This window comes from Cherax quadricarinatus, chromosome 6 (assembly GCF_038502225.1).
Source record: "Cherax quadricarinatus isolate ZL_2023a chromosome 6, ASM3850222v1, whole genome shotgun sequence".
Lineage (NCBI taxonomy): Eukaryota > Metazoa > Arthropoda > Malacostraca > Decapoda > Parastacidae > Cherax > Cherax quadricarinatus.
The window spans coordinates 68,238,381-68,260,079 of record NC_091297.1 but is presented as its reverse complement, the minus strand read 5'-3'; the positions used below and the strand labels follow the sequence as shown (position 1 = coordinate 68,260,079).

Sequence of the window (21,699 nt, the reverse complement as noted above, 5' to 3'; positions counted from 1 at the left end):
CTCACGAGACTACTGCTACGACAACCATCAACGTCACAGTAGTCTCACGAGACTACTGCTATGACAACCATCAACGTCACAGTAGTCTCACGAGACTACTGCTACATCAACCATCAACGTCACAGCGCTGACGAATGTTTACTGACGATCTTGTATAATGAAGTCATTGCCTATGTACATTATATACTCTTTTGTTTGCTGGAGCGAAAACTGCAATACAATGATGCACGATCTCCTTCGTAAAACTGTCAACATTAATGACAAATCATTCCGCGGAAAGCTTAACACATGAGGGGCAATAATATGTCCAGTGTATTAGTACACAAGTGCCAGGGTGTGAGCACTACCGGCAGCAGTATTAACACTTCCACCCACCACACCCTCACTTAAGAGCGTCGTGGAGAGATTGATGAAAACAAAGAGTAACTGGGTGTCTTACCTTGAGGTGACCAGGTGCTCGCTGCTTCCTTTCGAAGGGAAGCGAGGCCGGGGATGGAGACAGTGCGTTTAGGAGTGGTTATGGGAGGTGGGCGGTAGCCAGGGGCGTGGTAGCGGGCAGAACGAGGCCCTGTCACAGACGACCCTGCCACTCTGTCCAAAGTGGAGCCAGGGGAGAAAGGCACGTGTGTGGAGGAGGTGACGGACGGAGTGGTCTTGTTGAGGAGGGCGAACTGAGATCTTGGTAAGGAGGCCGTAGAGGCCACCTGAGTAGGGTTGGATCGAGGTAGAGTTGTGGAGCGAACTTCAGGTGACATGCGGTCCTTGCTGGTGTCCGGCATAGACGACCGTCTCGCATACCGGAAGAAGTTCAACTTTTTAGGTTTCTTTTCCTCCTCCTCCTCAGGACCGGAAGAGCCCTGGAGGGAGCCTCGGGAACCGGCGTTTAAGGAGCCTCGACTAGACGCCGCAAGGCTGCCCCGGCTGCTGGTCGTGAGAGACCCGCGGCTGGAAGCATTCAGACGGATGTTTGAGGAACTACTTCCAATATGTCGGTCCAATGAGTCTGATGCCTTTAATGTGGAGTCTGAATCCAACTGCTCATAGCTGCTGGAAAATTCTGAAGAACGCACGCGGTCCAGTAGATCACCAAGGGACTCAGACCTCTCGCCTGTTGTTGTTTTAACCTCTTCTTGGTGTATCTTCTCCAGACTCATGTGACTCTTGGCTTTCCGGGCCTCCTGTCGTCTAGCACTACGGCGCGCCCGCGGCACTCCGTGAAGCTCACGAGCGTCGAATTTGTCTTCGTCAATTGTTACACTTTGCCAGACCTCCACCTCATTGTTGGTGCCTTCTGTAACGAAGTACTGGATGTTGGTAACTCCGCGTTCCTCGAGGCTGCGCTCACACACAGTATTCTGGTGAGGACGTGCAGCATCAAGGCGGATCTGGTGCCGTGGGGAGTCATGTGAGGCAAACACAGTACGCTGACTCTCCAGTGACGTGAAATCTTCAGCCGAGGATCTCTCACTGATGATAGAGAGCGGCCCGTGCCGCTTTTTGGCCTTCGGAGTGCCTGGGTCAGATTCAGGGGACTGCTCAGTGTCGGTGGGACTATCCTCTGACTCAAAACTTGTACTGGTTAAGGAGCTTTTGTCAACTGAGGAATCGATGGATATAGAGTCAGCAGATTTATGCTTTCTGTGAATGAAGAGTGGCACTTTGGGGCTGGAAGTAACAGGGTGGCCGCCACTGAGGGAGTCGTCATCGCCGTTCTCGCTACCGCCGGACACCTCGTGCATGAGGGCCACCAGGCGGTTACCGATGTGATGCATCACCTTGGCTAGCAGAGGTGGAGAGGCTCCCTGGGACCCAGATCCAATGCTGCCCCTGTCGCTGTCTGGCTTCAGACGGGATATGGAAGACATAAGTCGCTGGTACACAAAAACTGTGTCCTTGCTAGACGGGGATGCATCTTCGGAGCTCTCAGAACACGCTCGTCCACCGAAGAGCGAGTGAGCGCTGTCAGTGTCACTAGGTTCACGACTTTGATCGAATTTTTGAATTATTTGTTGACAAGAAGCAGATATCTGTTCTTGTAAGTCACTCCTCATCTCTGGATCGGCTTGATCTAGGAGAGCATAGGCGCCTTCCAGGTCGCTGCTGGTGTAGTCGGAGGAGTCGTATGAGTCACTCCAAGTGTCCTCAGAGCTGAGGTACTCTACAATTTCCTTCACCTGTTCGTCATTGATGCCAGGTACAGTCTTCATCAGGTTAGTCAGTTTAGCCTCAAATGCCAGCAGCTGAGGAGGCTTAACTCGCTGCCCCTTGGGAGCCTCGCGAGAATTTGAGATCATGGTCTTGAAGAAGGCTCGCATCTTGTTCATCATCATATTGGTTTCCTCGTCCGAGCTCCAATTGTTGAAAGAATCTTTGCGACATATCTTGTTCCTGGCCTTATCTGGAGAGAAGGGTGGAAGGTCAACAGAGGAGCCAGTGCTCGACCTCGACACCTTGCCATCCCCACTGCTTCGTTCTTCAGTCTCAGATTTGTTGTTGTTGCTGTCGTTGTCAAAACTGTCACTCTTGCTCTCTTTGCTCTTGTGTGATACTTCTTGTGATGGGTCGTTCCTCTTGCATGAACTCTCGCCATCCTCCACGCTAGATTCAGAGGACAAACGATTTTTGTGCTCCTTGGAAGTGTCCTCAGGTTTGTCCTTCAGCAGATCGTCAGAGCTTCCAATGAAACCACTATCTCGGCTTTGATATTTCCTGTCAGAGAGGTCACCCTCCTTTTCCATTTTATCGTCACTCTTCTCCCTGATTTCTTTATCACAATCAATTGTCACACGTTTTGTAACTTTTTCTCCTTCGTGCACCAGTGATTTCAGCGCTTCTGAGTTTTTTAACTCGAAAATTTCTTCTCGGTGTTCAATTTCGTGCTGCTCTAAAGCTCTAAGTTCACTTTTGTCACTATCAGATTTTTTATCAGAATAATCTCCTGAGCCCTTTTTCTTTTTCCTCCGTTTTATGGTATCGAACTGTCCATCGCCCTTGTCAAATGCTGTCTCTTCTGACTCAGTGGATCCCTCGTCTTCTCCACTCACAAGAGTCCTGTCCACCTCGTCACCCTCTGAGTGATGCGACCCATCACTTGGGGTACCATCCCAACGATCACCCGTTACTAAAGACCTATTCACGACGCCTGGACGAAAACCCCGAGGCCGCCTCACTAGTTTCTTCCTAGGTTGTTCTGGACTGGGCGACCCTTCTGAGTCACTGCCGACTGAGCCACTCTCGTCAGTGTGGAGTTCAGAGTCCTCCCCCACGGACCTGATTGAGGGCTGGCGCTCAAAACCCAGGAATCCTGTCAGAAAGTATTTCTCCAGTCTGGAAGATGCCAACTCGGCAGGATCGATGTCTTCTTCATATTTAGAGTCAATATCTAATCCTTCACTGAAGATTGAACTTGAGGTCTCAGAGAAAGTGTCACTGTACTCACTCTCTTCATTAGCATACCTCTTAGGATCTGCAGGGCCATTTCCCAGGCCAAAGTAAAAATACTTCTCCAGTTCTGAGGGATCTGCCTTGGCCTCTTCTTCTTCCTTCGACTTCCTCTCGTAGTCACTCTCCTCACAGCTCTCCTCAATGATGGTATGGAGAGTGAAGTCAATAGCTCGATTACAGTATCCCCGAAGTTCGACTTCTCGGTCACAGTTTTCATCACCAGAAGATTCGCTATAGTTCGACTCACTGTTAATAGATTCCCCATCCTCGATGGAATCAAATCGTTCTTCAACTTCCTGCTGAACGAACATGTCATCACCATCAAACTCGTCCCCTTCTGTGAATTCCTGATTCACCTCATCAAAGGAGACGTCTTCCTCAAACTCATCAGGGAAGATGACAGTTCTCTCCCCATCGCCCCATGAGTCAAACTCTTGTGAATTATTGTATCCGTCCTCGATATCGATGCCGCGATGCTCCTCATAGGCCAATAGGTCACCCTCGGAGTGGTCGGGAGTCTGCGATGGGCTGGCAACACCGGTGGGGACCGGAGATTCAACACTCTCAGGGCGGTCAATCTTACGACGTCGAATTTCTGGGGTTTTGTTGAGTCTTCGAGGAGCGTGAGGTGAGTCGGTGCCTAATGTGAGAGTGAAGTAGTTGGCCAAACTCGACGTTGACTCCTTCATCTCAGTCGGAGATCGTCGGAACTGTTGCTGACGCTCGCGAGTTGTCAGAATCATAGACTGCAGCTCACTCACCTGACTTCTCCTGGCAGGTGAGGCGCTGCGCGAAGAGTCTGGACTCGTGACGTGTACCGACATGACGTGACCACGTCGCCCGTCACTTGTCACTTCTAGTATTGTCACGTCGTTACCTTCATTCCTGATGTTACGCTCAACATTGATCCCGTCTGTATCACCATCTGCGTCCTCCCCAGATTCTGCTCCTGACGACCCCGTCACAACAATGCACGTTGGCTTGATCTGTACATCCGAGTCTGTGGAGTCAGACCTGATGTATATCCTGCCTTGTGATGACAGGCGTGTGCTGTGGTCGTCGTCATCACCGACAGACACGATGGACACCAGGTTTCCTTCCTCACTGTTGTCGGAGCATTGTGACTCGCTATCGGCACCATGAAGGACCGAATCCGCCGAGGAGGGGCCGTCCGAGTCACGACTCTTGTCGTCGTGGTCGTGGCGACGTTGCTGGAGTGCGAACCAGCGCAGCTCAGCGTGCAGCTTGCCTCCTTCTATCACAGTATCTGCAGAGTCGCTGGCATCGGCGTCAGAACGTTCAATATCGGAGGAAGAGGAGACGCCATCAGAGGAGGAGGAGCGCTTAGTGTGCCTGGATGGCACTGGAGGGGTGTGGCGAGCCACTACCTCCGGGGAACGAACACGCCGAACTGCAAACCTTCTCACTTGCTGTGGCAGGTTCTCACTGCTGACGGGAATGCTGACACCGTCGTCCTCGAGACGACTGTTATCTTCCTCCCTCACATTGATCTTAACTATATTACTGGGGTCGTCCCCCTCCACCTCACTTTCACCAGCACTAGAGTGACCAGATTCACTCGACTCACTAACATCCTTCACTTTCGTAGTATCACACTGTAATATATCCAAGTTGGGAGAGAGGTGGTTCTCTCCTGACAGTACCGTGTCCGCGGGTGCACTGCTGACTTCGGTGCCAGTGTGGGGAGCCAATGCTGACACGTGGTGGCCCGCAGGCGCGTCGTGTATTACTGATGTGAGGCCGCCACTGGGAGTAACAGCGGTGCTGTGTTCCACTTGTTCACTTCCGGCGTCGACACAAGTATCAGCGTGTGCGTCGCTCTCACCAGCTGCTACCGCCTTACTTTCAGCACCATGGTCGGCCCCTTCACTTTCTTCTGACAATGGTTCTTCACTCTTAACTGCGTGCCCGGGCAGGCTGGCCTGGGCAGGCAGCGGGGCGCCCTCACCTACCTGAACAACAGTATCTTCGTCAGGTATACACGTGATGTTGACTTCGTCGTCTGAGGCAGACTCCTGCGGCTGTATAGCCTTCCCTGAGGTAGCCTCCACGTCATCCAAGGACGTTTCCAGGGCCACATCATCCTGGGGTGCCACAAGGTCCTCAGTGGGGCAGGTGGGTTTCTCTTCCTCAAAGTGAACTGTAGCTGCTACCTTAGACAGTTCCTCAGTGATGTCTGCCTCTGGTGAGGCTGAGGTGTCTTGTGCTGCAGTGGCCTCTCCTAAGGCAGAAGTGACCTGGGAAAGAGAAGTTATTTCTGCTTCCTCCGTTGACTCCGAGGTGACTGCTCCAGCATCAGTCACCTCAGACGTAGTTGTGACCTCATCTGCCACCTCAGACGTAGTTGTGACCTCTTCTGCCACCTCAGACGTAGCCGTGACTTCTTCCACCTGAGTAGTTGTGACCTCTTCTACCACCTCAGAAGTAGTTGTGACTTCTGCCACTTCAGACACAACTGTGACCTCTTCTGCCACCTCAGAAATAGCTGTGACCTCTTCTGTCATCTCAGACGTAGCTGTGACCTCCTCTGGCACCTCAGACGTAGCTGTGACCTCTTCTGGCACCTCAGACGAAGCTGTGACCTCTTCTGCCACCTCAGACGTAGCTGTGACCTCTTCTGCCACCTCAGACGAAGCTGTGACCTCTTCTGTCACCTCAGACGAAGCTGTGACCTCTTCTGTCACCTCAGACGAAGCTGTGACCTCTTCTGCCATCTCAGAAGTAGCTGTGACTTCTGCTGTGGCCTCAGAGGCGAGAATAATTTCAGAGTCAACTGGGGCGTGAGTGGGCAGTAGCCTGCCCACTCCACACACCCCCTCAGTGTCACTCTCACATTGCCCACTCTCACTAACACACTCGTCACTGGCATCACTCTCCTCTCTCACCACACTGCTGATTTCATTAGTTTTCTCTGTGTGAGAAACTTGTATGACATTATCTTTCTCACTAGTACTTTCCTCACTAACTTTCTCCTCATTCTCTCTAGCACAAACTACAACACTTTCTTTCACCGTAAATGCACTTGCACCGTCCTCATACTGTGGCAGTGTGAGGGATTCACTTTCCTTGCACTGTGGCAGTGTCAGGGTTTCACTTTCCTTGCACCATGGCAGTGTCAGGGTTTCACTTTCCTCACACTGTGGCAGTGTGATGGCTTCATTTTCCTCACACTGTGGTAATGTGAGGGCTTCACTTTCCTCACACTGTGGGAGTGTGAGGGTTTCACTTTCCTTGCACTGTGGTAATGTGAGGGTTGCACTCTCATCGCCCTCACACGGTGGTTTATCGAGGGTTTCATTACCTCCACCTTCACACGGTGAAAGTGTGAGGGCTTCACCGCCCTCACACGGTGAAAGTGTGAGGGTTTCACCATCCTCACACAGTGGGGGTTTATCTAGGGCTTCACTACTACCGTCCTCATACACTGTGGTGAGCTCCGCGCTCACACCCACGTCGCCCACAAGCTCTTCATTGACGTACCTAACGTTAGTGACAGAGTCTTCTTCCCTCGTTTCCTGACCACTGGCACTGTCCACCTGGTCCACCAACTGTCCACTCCTACTGTCCAGCTGCTGATTGTCTCTACAGAATGGAGACTGGTTGTCGTTGTGTTGAGTGGCAACATCGTCCAGGAGGAGACGACACAGTTCTTTATTTACAGTTTCCACTGTCTCTTCCTGCACTGCGCCTAGGGTGAGGGCAGCGTTCACTGCCTCTACCACCCACTCCTCGCCCTCGACCTCGCCGAGACACACAGCAGCAGACAGGACGGCAGTGTTCTCGGGGACGTCAGCGTCGGACTTCTCTTCGAAGTCAGAGTCAGTGGAGGACGATCTGGCGAGGCTGTACGTCTTACTGACGTGTTTGTCCTCGTCGGTGTCGCTGTCGTTGGAAGACGAGGAGGAAGTGTGATCATCGTCCTGGTCTTCAGTGTCCAGGACGTTGCAGACAGCGTCGTTCTCGGTCTCGCTGTCTACTCCGTCAACAGCAATGGTGTAAGTGCGAGACACGTGCACGTCCTCGTCCGTGTCCTCGGCCTCGCTGGTAGTGCTGGAGTGCGGGTGGAGGTCCTCGCCAGGCTGGTGGAGGAGAGGCTGGGGGGTGGGAGTAGAGGAGTCTTGGGAGAGTTCCTCTACCTGGATAACTCTCTCCAAGGCATCGAGATCACCCTCAGAGTCTTGATGGTGTTGCGCCCACCGCCCGGCACTGCGGCGTGGGCGTGCGACGCTCATGGTGGTGGTGGTGATGGGCGGCGGCGGCGGCGGCGGCGGCGGCGGCGGGCGTGCGGTGCAGCTGGCGGGTGTGTGTGAGGTGTTGCTCACTGCTATACTGGGGGAGCATGATACCCCCTCCACCACCCCACCACAGCCGCCATGCTCTGTGCTGCCCTCTACACCTACCTGAGTTTCACTACCAACTCCACTGAGCTTTAACGACTTCCCTTCACTCACTACACTTTTCACTCGCTCACTTCGGTCGCCTAAGTACTGGAAATCACTCGAGGACGACCCCCGTAAATCACTATCGACGCACGAATTGTAGTCTCCAAGACTGTCCTCCGTCTCAGAGTTTGACGGGAGTGCGACTGACGTCTCTCGGCTCAGCGTGAGGTGCAAGTGGAAGGAGGGGAGGAGAGGCAGGTGGGAGGTGTTCCCTCCTCCCGCTCGCTCCCGGCCCCCACCTCCAACACCACCTCCAACACCAGAGTCACCTCCACCACTGCCGCAAGACGCCGGGTATCCTTGCGTCCTTGACTGTCTTCCCTGCGCCAGGGAAGACAGACTGGCGGCGGCGGCGGCCTGCAGCGTGTGGTGGGGACCCCGCACCGGCCGAGGAGGAGCTAGGGGACACGCCTGGGGCTCGGGACCCCGCATCGGTCTAGGAGGATCTGTGGGACACACCAGGGGCTCGGGGCACCGCACAGGCCGAGGAGGAGGTGGGGGTACTGAGCCCTGTGTTAGCCTGGGAGGAGCTGGGGGACACACCTGGGGCTGGGGACTCTGTGTTAGCCTGGGAGGAACTGGGGGACACACCTGGGGTTCAGGTGTAAGTTCTTCGTCACACCTGGAGCTACACACGCCGGGGCCAGGTTCAGTCTGTATACACATGTCTCGACTAGACTTGCGGGCACTGGCTGCCGCCGCTGGCACCTGCCTGACACTGCTGCCAGGTGCACCAGCTACGGCCTGCTTGCTTGTCTTATCTCTCCGCTGATATGATACGCTAGATAACGGTTCAAGGGTTGCCGAGCGCGGGCGATGTTGCCTGAGATGCCTGTAGGTGTCATGACGACTGTGCCCAGCTGCCTGTGGTCCCTGCTTGACGCCGTAGTAATTCTGGATCTCTGTGAGGACTCTCTTGCGGTACTCCCTGAGTGCCGGGGAGTCATGCGGGCTGCCGGCAGAGCGCACCTGGTCATGGCAAGATAACTCACCCATTGACCTCTCCGCGGAGCTGCGGGCGGAGTCACTACGCTTGAACCACCGCCCGCTGGAGGTGCCACCCAGGCTGGACTCAGACGGAGTGAAGGCACCCATCAGAGCTGCCTGCAGTGCCTGTGCCTCCGCCTGTACTACTTCCGTCTGGCGTAACATTGCGTGCAGTTCCTTGGTGTCCATAGCCGCCAGGGGCGTGAGAAGAGGCTGAGTGGAGACGGGTGGTGGGGGCGAGCTGAGGTCATCTTGCACGCTCACATCTTTCTCTGTGTCCTTGCTGGTGTCCTTGTGTCGGAGATGGCCGGGTGTGGTGGCAGACAACGGCACTCTTAAGGACGGTTCATGGACCAGTGAGAGCTCCGTCTCGCTGTCCTCACCTTCAGAAGCTCCGCCGCTCAGGTACTCCCCGTCTGTCATAACACAGGCATCGACGCGGGCAGGGGCGGGAGTGCGGGGCGCAGCCACCGCCATCTTGCGATGTTTTCCAGCCTGAGACTCTGATTCGAAATAATCCCAGTCGCTCTCGTCGATGAAGCCTGAGTTGTCCGAGTCATTGACGGCGCTCGCACTCGACACGTTCCTGGAGGGAGACCCTGAGTTGTCAGAATCTATTGAAGAGTTGAGCTCGGAGTCTTTGGAGGAATCAGAGCTAATAAACACCAGTTTGTAGTCATCGCTCTCCGGTATTATCTTCTCTGCGTCGAGGACGATGTCAGAGGCAGTGTCCGAGTGTCTGTGGGAGGAGTGGTCTGAGTGTTTGAGGGAGGAGTGGTCTGAGTGTTTGTGGGAGGAGTGGTCTGAGTGTTTGTGGGAGGAGTGGTTTGAGTGACGGCACGAGGAGTGATCATCAAGTTCTGTCTTGCCGGCGCTGGCATCGCTGGTGTCGCTGGGGGAGCTGGTCGAGCTCTTTTCCTTGTGGTGGCGGCCGAGGCTCAGACTTCGGGCAGCGTTAGAGTCTTTAGAGAGACTAGGAGGCGCTCTTGGGTGTTCTCCCAGGGCTAGCGAGTGCTTCTTGGGCATCATGTTCTCCACCGTCATCTGGATGCCCCGCTCGAGCTCCTTGACGTAGCGGGCCACCTGCCCTGACAGGGACTCCCTGGAGAGGGACGCCGGGTACTCGTCGTCCATGCGCGGGGAACCCACCTGGAAGGAGCGACTTCGTCTCACTCCCGCCGGGTTGTGTGACGACTTCCGCGGACGACCCGTCGTCGCGAAGCCTTGAGGGAAGGAAAACAAACATGATAAAAGTTAATCATGCCACGGTGACACATGGCACTGTTGCAGTTAGTGCTTCCCTGACGTGCCAATGAGAGCCAGTGCCGCCTCAACTTCTCCTCAGCCTAGATTAAGTCGTCATGCAGTGGTTACAAAGGTTTAGTGACATTCAGGCGCCCGTGTGAAGTGTTAGTGATGATGGCACAAAGAAGTCAATATACGCGTTCCAGGTGTTAGTCATACACTTAGCAGCCGCCGTATATCATGCACTACATACAGTTTTGTCTTTTCATGCACTTAATGGCATCTTCACCATCCCCTGCTTGTTCACTTAATTAGCGGTGTCGTTATTTTTCCATTCACTTGGAAGTTCCGTCACTCGCACTGTGTTGGTCATGCACTGCCCAGGCTCCCACACCACCACCACCGTGTTGGTCATGCACTGCCCAGGCTCCCACACCACCACCACCGTGTTGGTCATGCACTGCCCAGGCTCCCACACCACCACCACCGTGTTGGTCATGCACTGCCCAGGCTCCCACACCACCACCACCGTGTTGGTCATGCACTGCCCAGGCTCCCACACCACCACCACCGTGTTGGTCATGCACTGCCCAGGCTCCCACACCACCACCACCGTGTTGGTCATGCACTGCCCAGGCTCCCACACCACCACCACCGTGTTGGTCATGCACTGCCCAGGCTCCCACACCACCACCACCGTGTTGGTCATGCACTGCCCAGGCTCCCACACCACCACCACCGTGTTGGTCATGCACTGCCCAGGCTCCCACACCACCACCACCGTGTTGGTCATGCACTGCCCAGGCTCCCACACCACCACCACCGTGTTGGTCATGCACTGCCCAGGCTCCCACACCATCACTCAGCTAGTTAGTCCACAAGTTATCAATTATTTTGATAAAACTATAAGATCTACACATACAAGAGAGAGAGAGAGAGAGAGAGAGAGAGAGAGAGAGAGAGAGAGAGAGAGAGAGAGAGAGAGAGAGAGAGAGAGAGAGAGAGAGAGAGAGAGAGGGAGAAATATCTAAGCACTAGAAAAGGTGTGTGAGAAGTGCACTATAAGCACCAGAGGAGCAGACATGAATGGTGGTGGACACAAGAGAGGCACAAGACTGACCTGGTTCTGCACGCTAGTAACACCACGTGAACTTACCCAACTTACCCTAACATTTTGTGACTTTACACCAGCACTGCAGAAGAACTAGCAGGTTGGATGAACTAGCAGGATGGATGAACTAGAAGGTTGGATGAACTAGCAGGTTGGATGAACTAGCAGGTTGGATGAACTAGCAGGATGGATGAACTAGCAGGTTGGATGAACTAGCAGGTTGGATGAACTAGCAGGTTGGATGAACTAACAGGATGGATGAACTAGCAGGATGGATGAACTAGCAGGTTGGATGAACTAGCAGGTTGGATGAACTAGCAGGTTGGATGAACTAGCAGGATGGATGAACTAGCAGGTTGGATGAACTAGCAGGTTGGATGAACTAGCAGGTTGGATGAACTAGGAGGATGGATGAACTAGCAGGTTGGATGAACTAGCAGGTTGGATGAACTAGCAGGTTGGATGAACTAGCAGGTTGGATGAACTAGCAGGTTGGATGAACTAGCAGGATGGATGAACTAGCAGGTTGGATGAACTAGCAGGGTGGATGAACTAGCAGGTTGGATGAACTAGCAGGATGGATGAACTAGCAGGATGGATGAACTAGCAGGTTGGATGAACTAGCAGGTTGGATGAACTAGCAGGATGGATGAACTAGCAGGTTGGATGAACTAACAGGATGGATGAACTAGCAGGATGGATGAACTAGCAGGTTGGATGAACTAGCAGGTTGGATGAACTAGCAGGTTGGATGAACTAGCAGGTTGGATGAACTAGCAGGATGAATGAACTAGCAAGATGGATGAACTAGCAGGATGGCTGAACTAGCAGGATAGTTGAACTAGCAGGATGGATGAACTAGCAAGATGGATGAACTAGCAGGATGGCTGAACTAGCAGGATGGCTGAACTAGCAGGATGGATGAACTAGCAGGATGGATGAACTAGCAAGATGGATGAACTAGCAGGATGGGTGAACTAGTCTCAGTAGCAGAACCAGTTACCAGTAACCAGTGTACCAGTAGATGACTCACTACCAACCGTCTGGTGAATCATTGACTGGTATACTGGTTACTGGTAACTGGTTCTACTACTGAGACTAGCAGGATGGATGAACTAGCAGGAGGGATGAACTAGCAAGATTGATGAACTAGCAGGTTGGCTGAACTAGCAGGATGGATGAATTAGCAGGATGGATGAACTAGCAGGATGGGTGAACTAGCAGGATGGTTGAACTAGCAAGATGGATGAACTAGCAGGATGGATGAACTAGCAGGATGGATGAACTAGCAAGATGGATGAACTAGCAAGATGGATGAACTAGCAGGATGGATGAACCAGCAGGATGGATGAACTAGCAGGATGGATGAACTAACAGGATGGATGAACTAGCAGGATGGGTGAACTAGCAGGATGGATGAACTAGCAGAAGGGATGAACTAGCAGGATGGATGAACTAGCAAGATGGATGAACTAGCAGGATGGGTGAACTAGCAGGATGGCTGAACTAGCAGGATGGTTGAACCAGCAAGATGGATGAACTAGTAAGATGCGTGAACTAGCAGGATGGATGAACTAGCAGGATGGATGAACTAGCAAGATGGATGAACTAGCAGGATGGGTGAACTAGTAGGATGGATGAACTAGCAGGATGGATGAACTAGCAGAATGGATGAACTAACAGGATGGGTGAACTAGCAGGATGGATGAACTAGCAGGATGGATGAACTAGCAGGATAGATAAACTAGCAGGATGGATGAACTAGCAGGATGGATGAACTAGCAGGATGGATGAACTAGCAGGAGGGATGAACTAGCAGGATGGATGAACTAGCAGGAGGGATGAACTAGTAGGAGGGATGAACTAACAGGAGGGTGAACTAACAGGAGGGAGGGTGAACTAACAGGAGGGTGAACTAACAGGAGGGTGAACTAACAGGAGGGAGGGTGAACTAACAGGAGGGAGGGTGAACTAACAGGAGGGAGGGTGAACTAACAGGAGGGATGAACTAGTAGGAGGGATGAACTAGCAGGATGGATGAACTAGCAGGAGGGATGAACTAGTAGGAGGGATGAACTAGCAGGATGGATAAACTAGCAGGATGGATAAACTAGCAGGATGGATAAACTAGCAGGATGAATGAACTAGCAGGATGGATGAACTAGCAGGAGGGATGAACTAGCAGGATGGATGAACTAGCAGGAGGGATGAACTAGTAGGAGGGATGAACTAGCAGGATGGATAAACTAGCAGGATGGATAAACTAGCAGGATGGATAAACTAGCAGGATGAATGAACTAGCAGGATGGATAAACTAGCAGGATGGATAAACTAGCAGGATGGATAAACTAGCAGGATGGATAAACTAGCAGGATGAATGAACTAGCAGGATGGATAAACTAGCAGGATGGATAAACTAGCAGGATGGATAAACTAGCAGGATGAATGAACTAGCAGGATGGATGAACTAGCAGGATGGATGAACTAGCAGGAGGGATGAACTAGCCGAAGAGATGAACTAGCAGGAGGGATAAATTAACAGGATGGATAAACTAGCAGGATGGATGAACTAGCAGGAGGGAGGAACTAGCAGGAGGGATGAACTAGCAGGAGGGATGAACTAGCCGGATGGATGAACTAGCAGAGGAGATGAACTAGCAGGAGGGATGAACTAGCAGGAGGGATGAACTAGCAGAAGAGATGAACTAGCAGGAGGGATGAACTAGCAGGAGGGATGAACTAGCAGTCACTAGATATAGGAAGTCATCACACATATTAGACATAACAGTAAGAGAAAGTAATGCAATATATCACCACCTGCCAGGTGGTGTATTTGTGACCCTTAACTCTCTCTCTCTCTCTCTCTCTCTCTCTCTCTCTCTCTCTCTCTCTCTCTCTCTCTCTCTCTCTCTCTCTCTCTCTCTCTCTCTCTCTCTCTCTCATAGTAATTATAACCCCTGCAACATCCACAGTAGCCACTGTAGATACAACTAAACCACAACCTCCACTGTACATACTACTCAACCACAACAACTACTGTAGGTACCACTCAACCACAACAACTACTGTAGGTACCACTCAACCACAACAACTACTGTAGGTACCACTCAACCACAACAACTACTGTAGGTACCACTCAACCACAACAACTACTGTAGGTACCACTCAACCACAACAACTACTGTAGGTACCACTCAACCACAACAACTACTGTAGGTACCACTCAACCACAACAACTACAGTAGGTACCACTCAACCACAACAACTACAGTAGGTACCACTCAACCACAACAACTACTGTAGGTACCACTCAACCACAACAACTACTGTAGGTACCACTCAACCACAACAACTACTGTAGGTACCACTCAACCACAACAACTACAGTAGGTACCACTCAACCACAACAACTACAGTAGGTACCACTCAACCACAACAACTACTGTAGGTACCACTCAACCACAACAACTACAGTAGGTACCACTCAACCACAACAACTACAGTAGGTACCACTCACCCACAACAACTACAGTAGGTACCACTCAACCACAACAACTACTGTAGGTACCACTCAACCACAACAACTACTGTAGGTACCACTCAACCACAACAACTACAGTAGGTACCACTCAACCACAACAACTACAGTAGGTACCACTCACCCACAACAACTACAGTAGGTACCACTCAACCACAACAACTACTGTAGGTACCACTCAACCACAACAACTACTGTAGGTACCACTCAACCACAACAACTACTGTAGGTACCACTCAACCACAACAACTACTGTAGGTACCACTCAACCACAACAACTACTGTAGGTACCACTCAACCACAACAACTACTGTAGGTACCACTCAACCACAACAACTACAGTAGGTACCACTCAACCACAACAACTACAGTAGGTACCACTCAACCACAACAACTACAGTAGGTACCACTCAACCAAAATAATCACTGTAGATAACCCCCTCAACCACAACTATTATAGATGCCACCTAATTATAACAAGCATAAACACACTATTGATGCCACAGCAACTGTAAATGCAACTCCGCCACAACAACCACTGTAAATACTGTCCAACCACAACAATCACGATAGATATCACTCAACCATGGCAACAACTAGAGATGACATTCAACCACAAAAGTGTACCACAGATGCCACAACAACCAAGGAAATAAATGGTATAAAATACCAACACAATGGAAATATAAACACATAAGTAGTATAATGTGATGTTTCATTGACAACGTTTCGCCCACACAGTGGACTTTATCAAGTCACAAACAGATCTACCTGGGTGGAAGGCACCTTCCACCCAGGTAACTTGATCAAGCCCATTGTGTGGGCGAAACGTTGTCAAAGGATCACATTATACTGCACGTGTTTATATTTCCAGTAGTAGTAGTAGTAGAAGTAATAGTAGTAGTAATAATAATTGTTATTAATAATTGATTATTATTATTATTATTATTATTATTATTATTATTATTATTATTATTATTATATAAAGGCAAGCGTTAAACCTTTATGGGTTATACATAAAACGGAACACGTTGCAGGACAAGCTTATGTTGAGATTAACATTTCGCCGCGCACAGGGCGAAATGTTGTCCCGCTGCATGCTGGTACAGCAAGAGTTGTGTGTCGTCTCAGTGACGACACACAGGCGGAGGCAGTGGTGTCAACAACACTGACAATGTTAGTACATTTTCAGGGCTGACGCAGGGAAGGTATGCTGGCCAAGCCTCAGACATGTTGCTCAAAGTATGCTGGGGAGTATGCTGGTCCAGCAGGTCATACCTTACAGCTACTAGAAGCATCATAGTTTGCTAAGTAGAGCTATGTTAGAGCAGGTCCAGCAGGCTGCCTTAGAGCTACTACAAGCACCAGAGCTCGCCACATGGCGCTATGTTAAGAACATTCACCCTCAGCACTACATACAGTAGAAATCAATATAATAGGAGGTAGTACACATGCACTATGTGCAGTATGATGCAGCATACACTATGTGGAGTATGATGCAGCATACACTATGTGGAGTATGATGCAGCATACACTATGTGGAGTATGATGCAGCATACACTATGTGGAGTATGATGCAGCATACACTATGTGGAGTATGATGCAGCATACACTATGTGGAGTATGATGCAGCATACACTATGTGGAGTATGATGCAGCATACACTATGTGGAGTATGATGCAGCATACACTATGTGGAGTATGATGCAGCATACACTATGTGGAGTATGATGCAGCATACACTATGTGGAGTATGATGCAGCATACACTATGTGGAGTATGATGCAGCATACACTATGTGGAGTATGATGCAGCATACACTATGTGGAGTATGATGCAGCATACACTATGTGGAGTATGATGCAGCATACACTATGTGGAGTATGATGCAGCATACACTATGTGGAGTATGATGCAGCATACACTATGTGGAGTATGATGCAGCATACACTATGTGGAGTATGATGCAGCATACACTATGTGGAGTATGATGCAGCATACACTATGTGGAGTATGATGCAGCATACACTATGTGGAGTATGATGCAGCATACACTATGTGGAGTATGATGCAGCATACACTATGTGGAGTATGATGCAGCATACACTATGTGGAGTATGATGTAGCATACACTATGTGGAGTATGATGCAGCATACACTGTGTGGAGTATGATGCAGCATACACTGTGTGGAGTATGATGCAGCATACACTATGTGGAGTATGATGCAGCATACACTGTGTGGAGTATGATGCAGCATACACTATGTGGAGTATGATGCAGCATACACTATGTGGAGTATGATGCAGCATACACTGTGTGGAGTATGATGCAGCATACACTGTGTGGAGTATGATGCAGCATACACTGTGTGGAGTATGATGCAGCATACACTGTGTGGAGTATGATGCAGCATACACTGTGTGGAGTATGATGCAGCATACACTATGTGGAGTATGATGCAGCATACACTGTGTGGAGTATGATGCAGCATACACTATGTGGAGTATGATGCAGCATACACTATGTGGAGTATGATGCAGCATACACTGTGTGGAGTATGATGCAGCATACACTGTGTGGAGTATGATGTAGCATACACTATGTGCAGTATGATGCAGCATACACTATGTGGAGTATGCTGCAGCATACACTATGTGGAGTATGATGCAGCATACACTATGTGGAGTATGATGCAGCATACACTATGTGGAGTATGATGCAGCATACACTGTGTGGAGTATGATGCAGCATACACTATGTGGAGTATGATGCAGCATACACTGTGTGGAGTATGATGCAGCATACACTATGTGGAGTATGATGCAGCATACACTATGTGGAGTATGATGCTGCATACACTATGTGGAGTATGATGCAACATACACTATGTGGAGTATGATGCAGCATACACTATGTGGAGTATGATGCAGCATACACTATGTGGAGTATGATGCAGCATACACTATGTGGAGTATGATGCAGCATACACTATGTGGAGTATGATGCAGCATACACTATGTGGAGTATGATGCAGCATACACTATGTGGAGTATGATGCAGCATACACTATGTGGAGTATGATGCAGCATACACTATGTGGAGTATGATGCAGCATACACTATGTGGAGTATGATGCAGCATACACTATGTGGAGTAAGATGCAGCATACACTATGTGGAGTAAGATGCAGCATACACTATGTGGAGTATGATGCAGCATACACTATGTGGAGTATGATGCAGCATACACTGTGTGCAGTATGATGCAGCATACACTATGTGGAGTATGATGCAGCATACACTATGTGGAGTATGATGCAGCATACACTATGTGGAGTATGATGCAGCATACACTGTGTGGAGTATGATGCAGCATACACTATGTGGAGTATGATGCAGCATACACTATGTGGAGTATGATGCAGCATACACTATGTGGAGTATGATGCAGCATACACTGTGGAGTATGATGCAGCATACACTATGTGGAGTATGATGCAGCATACACTGTGTGGAGTATGATGCAGCATACACTATGTGGAGTATGATGCAGCATACACTGTGTGGAGTATGATGCAGCATACACTATGTGGAGTATGATGCAGCATACACTGTGTGGAGTATGATGCAGCATACACTATGTGGAGTATGATGCAGCATACACTATGTGGAGTATGATGCAGCATACACTATGTGGAGTATGATGCAGCATACACTATGTGGAGTATGATGCAGCATACACTATGTGGAGTATGATGCAGCATACACTGTGTGGAGTATGATGCAGCATACACTATGTGGAGTATGATGCAGCATACACTGTGTGGAGTATGATGCAGCATACACTATGTGGAGTATGATGCAGCATACACTATGTGGAGTATGATGCTGCATACACTATGTGGAGTATGATGCAACATACACTATGTGGAGTATGATGCAGCATACACTATGTGGAGTATGATGCAGCATACACTATGTGGAGTATGATGCAGCATACACTATGTGGAGTATGATGCAGCATACACTATGTGGAGTATGATGCAGCATACACTATGTGGAGTATGATGCAGCATACACTATGTGGAGTATGATGCAGCATACACTATGTGGAGTATGATGCAGCATACACTATGTGGAGTATGATGCAGCATACACTATGTGGAGTATGATGCAGCATACACTATGTGGAGTATGATGCAGCATACACTATGTGGAGTATGATGCAGCATACACTATGTGGAGTAAGATGCAGCATACACTATGTGGAGTAAGATGCAGCATACACTATGTGGAGTATGATGCAGCATACACTATGTGGAGTATGATGCAGCATACACTGTGTGCAGTATGATGCAGCATACACTATGTGGAGTATGATGCAGCATACACTATGTGGAGTATGATGCAGCATACACTATGTGGAGTATGATGCAGCATACACTGTGTGGAGTATGATGCAGCATACACTATGTGGAGTATGATGCAGCATACACTATGTGGAGTATGATGCAGCATACACTATGTGGAGTATGATGCAGCATACACTGTGGAGTATGATGCAGCATACACTATGTGGAGTATGATGCAGCATACACTGTGAGGAGTATGATGCAGCATACACTATGTGGAGTATGATGCAGCATACACTGTGTGGAGTATGATGCAGCATACACTATGTGGAGTATGATGCAGCATACACTGTGTGGAGTATGATGCAGCATACACTATGTGGAGTATGATGCAGCATACACTATGTGGAGTATGATGCAGCATACACTATGTGGAGTATGATGCAGCATACACTATGTGGAGTATGATGCAGCATACACTATGTGGAGTATGATGCAGCATACACTGTGTGGAGTATGATGCAGCATACACTATGTGGAGTATGATGCAGCATACACTGTGTGGAGTATGATGCAGCATACACTATGTGGAGTATGATGCAGCATACACTGTGTGGAGTATGATGCAGCATACACTATGTGGAGTATGATGCAGCATACACTGTGTGGAGTATGATGCAGCATACACTATGTGGAGTATGATGCAGCATACACTGTGTGGAGTATGATGCAGCATACACTGTGTGGAGTATGATGCAGCATACACTGTGTGGAGTATGATGCAGCATACACTGTGTGGAGTATGATGCAGCATACACTGTGTGGAGTATGATGCCGCATACACTGTGTGGAGTATGATGCAGCATACACTGTGTGGAGTATGATGCAGCATACACTGTGTGGAGTATGATGCAGCATACACTATGTGGAGTATGATGCAGCATACACTATGTGGAGTATGATGCAGCATACACTATGTGGAGTATGATGCAGCATACACTGTGTGGAGTATGATGCAGCATACACTGTGTGGAGTATGATGCAGCATACACTGTGTGGAGTATGATGCAGCATATGTGGAGTATGATGCAGCATACACTATGTGGAGTATGATGCAGCATACACTATGTGGAGTATGATGCAGCATACACTATGTGGAGTATGATGCAGCATACACTATGTGGAGTATGATGCAGCATACACTATGTGGAGTATGATGCAGCATACACTATGTGGAGTATGATGCAGCATACACTATGTGGAGTATGATGCAGCATACACTATGTGGAGTATGATGCAGCATACACTATGTGGAGTATGATGCAGCATACACTATGTGGAGTAAGATACCGCATACACTATGTGGATTATGATGCAGCATACACTGTGTGGAATATGATGCAGCATACACTGTGTGGAGTATGATGCAGCATACACTGTGTGGAGTATGATGCAGCATACACTGTGTGGAGTATGATGCAGCATACACTGTGTGGAGTATGATGCAGCATACACTGTGTGGAGTATGATGCAGCATGCTACCGAGAGGACAACAAGAATATATTGTATGCAAATGTTACGAAATAGTCAGTTGAAAAACATGCATTATACCTGTGTTATACACGGGTCATAAATGATTTATACATGTATCATACATAACTTTATATATATATACATATATATATATATATATATATATATATATATATATATATATATATATATATATATATATATATATATATATATATATAAATGTATATATATATATATATATATATATATATATATATATATATATATATATATATATATATATATATATATGCGTGTGTGTGTGTGTGTGTGTGTGTGTGTGTGTGTGTGTGTGTGTGTGTGTGTGTGTGCGCAAAACAACCACTGAAAGAATAGTGAAATTCCAAGCGCTTTCGTGACTTCTCACATAATCAAGGTACTATAAAAACAGAACATCAAAGGAAGACATATAAAGGGCCAAGACTACACTTCACCATCACATCCCACAACAAAGCAACACCTCACACACGCCTGACAACACCCGACTCTGTGAAACACACCTGGTACTCTACCTAAGAGTTAAGATTTATTACTTGTTTAATGTATTATTAAATTCTTCCCAAATTTTATTAATTATAAATGAATCTAATTTATATAAACCAAAGGAAATATTCATATTATTGTCAAAACTGCTTTTTATGAAACAAGATTCAATTATATTCCTGTCGACCATGGACTTGCTGGATACTACTTTCTCAACTTTTTGAAAATCAATTGGATGGTTAAAAATCTCTCACATGAATAAATAGAGCATTGGAATCTTGTCCAGTTCTAATGCTATATTTATGTTGTTTTAATCTTAGTTCGAGACTTTTACCAGTTTGACCGTAATAAACTTTATAGCAAATTTTACAAGGAATCTTATAGACACATCCGTCAGCATTTTGGGGGGAATTCTTTACTAAAAGTTTTTTTTTACTGTATCAAGATTTTTAAATACAACTTTAATATTAAAAGTCTTAAGAAGAGAAGACATATCAACC

At 48.7% G+C, this 21,699-nt stretch overlaps 1 protein-coding gene across 4 annotated transcripts in view; it reads right to left on the bottom strand.

The window, feature by feature from the left end:
- Nucleotides 1–371: 371 nt before the first annotated feature.
- LOC138852166 (serine-rich adhesin for platelets-like) overlaps nucleotides 372–21,699 on the bottom strand; it is a 927,448-nt gene continuing 906,120 nt past the window's right edge. For all 4 annotated transcript variants that reach the window (XM_070081857.1, XM_070081863.1, XM_070081870.1 and 1 more), the window contains one exon: nucleotides 372–10,117. In XM_070081857.1, the coding sequence (XP_069937958.1) occupies nucleotides 387–10,117 (9,731 nt within the window). In that variant the 3' untranslated portion in view covers nucleotides 372–386. The remainder of the gene's footprint in view (nucleotides 10,118–21,699) is intronic.